The following is a 2,500-nucleotide window of genomic DNA, read 5'->3' as shown; positions in this document are numbered from 1 at the left end:
TTTATTACAAATGCACATTTGTTTCCACATCCACATGTGGATATTCATTTACACATACACACACATCAAGCCAAATACAAACACATATGCAGGCTCAAACAAGCACACACACATGCACTAACACAAACACACACATGCACACACATGTGCATCTATATGCACACACACAAATACACATATACACACAAGCACACACACAAATACACACACACACACACACACACACACACACACACACACACACACACACACACACACACACACACACACACACACACACACACACACACACACACACACACACACACACACACACACACACACACACACACACACACACACACACACACACACACACATACACACACACACACACATACACACACACATACACACACACACACACACATACACACTGCAGAAATACATAATTGCACAAGCCCAGGCATAATAAATTCTAAAACTGGAATCCAGTCCACATAAACTCCAGCTTTCACTTGAGACTATGATTAACACTTAGACATTTTCAGTTATATACAGGTAAGGCCTCTTTAACTGGTAGTAATAGTTCTTCAATGGAGAAGTTCATTATCTCACCATACCCATTCATGCAAAGCAGTTACCAAGAACAGCTTTCATGTTTTTGGTAAAAGAAGGTTGTAATCATGAAAAAATAATCAAAAAAATAATATAAAAACAATTATTCTTGTGTGTGTAATGTTCATGCATAATTAGCAGAGGCTTTAAGAGCATGTGCATAATGATTATTTCATACCTTAGCACATTATTCTGATTTCTACATTTATCTTCTCAATCAGGGAGTATGTAGCTTAATCAGTGAAACATCTTCATCAAGTTCATTTTAATAGAAAAAGAAATAAAAGTACAGAAGGAACCATATACTATAACTGCTGTATGGTCACTTTTGGCAGAAGATGTATGAAAAGTATATTGCAAGTCAATATAGAGGAAGCTTCCTTATATTACCAAAGGCCATGGAAGATAAGCATTCTGTAGGATGTAGATACATAGAGACCCTTTTTTTAGGCAAAGGAGTCTGTGGGGGTCAATACTACTAAACTTAGGCCAGGCAGCACTGAGGGATAATCAGCCATAGAAGAAAGTTATAGAGTGAGTTCTCGAGACTGTTAACCACAGGGGCAGTCCATAATGTGGTAAAAGCATGTCTGTTTCTTCAGAGAGATAATTAGACATGGTAAAATGTATGGATAATTCATCAATCAGGCGCTAAAATAGGGTAGGCCATTTAGATAGTTAAACCAAACACCATTAGGCAATCAGAAGGATAAGGTTTTAGCAGACTGAATTATAGTTTAAACACTTTACCTATCAGGTGATGCTTAGCCATTTCAGTATGATTAGATATGAAAGAGGTGATCCTAACTTGTGTTTGGTACATGGTTTCTGAAATGGAATATTTGACCTTTTGAAGTTCAAACTTTAGCCCAGCAATTGCACAGTTAAGATTTCTGGACTGGTCCAGGGTATGTAATAAATGGCAAAAAAAATTAGTTCTCTTCTTATTATAAAGTCCTAGCACCACATAAAAAAAAAAAAAAAAAAATAGTTCATGTAGCTGCACTACACTACAGAAGGTTGCATAGTCAGGGTGGAGGGGGAGCAGAAGGCAGTGCTAGATGGCCAATAACAGTAGGAGCTGAGAGCATTGTTGGGAGGCTGTGAAAGGAGATGAGAGGGTATTAGGAAGATATTGATGATGTTACCACTTTAGGTTCACTGTAACTTTTTCTGGCTTGGTAAGTTTTTTTTTAAATGCAGCTTGGAACATCTGTCATCATAAGATGTGTGGTGCAGAGTTACCACTATAGTAATGTTATGCTGTTGATGTATTGCTTACTGCAAACCTGATAGAGAAACAGCAGCTGTTGCTGTTTATGTAATGAGATATTTTTTATGATAAAATGTTGTAGTGTGAACATAGTGCTTGTAACTAAGCAACAAATAAGTTTTCTCTCTCTCTCTCTCTCTCTCTCTCTCTCTCTCTCTCTCTCTCTCTCTCTCTCTCTCTCTCTCTCTCTCTCTCTCTCTCTCTCTCTCTCTCTCTCTCTCTCTCTCTCTCTCTCTCTCTCTCTCTCTCTCTCTCTCTCTCTCTCTTCTCTCTCTCTCTCTCTCTCTCTCTCTCTCTCTCTCTCTCTCTCTCTCTCTCTCTCTCTCTCTCTCTCTCTCTCTCTCTCTCTCTCTCTCTCTCTCTCTCTCTCTCTCTCTCTCTCTCTCTCTCTCTCTCTCTCTCTCTCTCTCTCTCTCTCTCTCTCTCTCTCTCTCTCTCTCTCTCCTGTTTTTGTGCAATACTACTCATGACAGATATATCCCTTTTTGGTTAGATTAGAATAACATCATGGTAATATTTTAGATTTATTTTCCTTCTATATTTATGAAAGTAATTCCAAAGTATATGATATAATTTAATGTTTGTGGGATTCTAGAAATAAGAAATACAAATATAAAGCACATTTTAAAA

At 37.8% G+C, this 2,500-nt stretch overlaps 1 protein-coding gene across 1 annotated transcript in view; it reads left to right on the top strand.

The window, feature by feature from the left end:
- Nucleotides 1–2,500, top strand: part of LOC125032382 (titin-like) — a 66,580-nt gene that overhangs the window by 47,253 nt on the left and 16,827 nt on the right. Inside the window, exons 10-12 of the mRNA XM_047623478.1 lie at nucleotides 933–1,013; nucleotides 1,159–1,175; nucleotides 1,454–1,505. Of these exons, the coding sequence (XP_047479434.1) occupies nucleotides 933–1,013; nucleotides 1,159–1,175; nucleotides 1,454–1,505 (150 nt within the window). The remainder of the gene's footprint in view (nucleotides 1–932; nucleotides 1,014–1,158; nucleotides 1,176–1,453; nucleotides 1,506–2,500) is intronic.

The sequence above is a fragment of the Penaeus chinensis genome, chromosome 14 (assembly GCF_019202785.1).
Source record: "Penaeus chinensis breed Huanghai No. 1 chromosome 14, ASM1920278v2, whole genome shotgun sequence".
Lineage (NCBI taxonomy): Eukaryota > Metazoa > Arthropoda > Malacostraca > Decapoda > Penaeidae > Penaeus > Penaeus chinensis.
The sequence above is the reverse complement of the archived record's forward strand: the minus strand, read 5'-3'. Positions and strand labels throughout refer to the sequence as shown.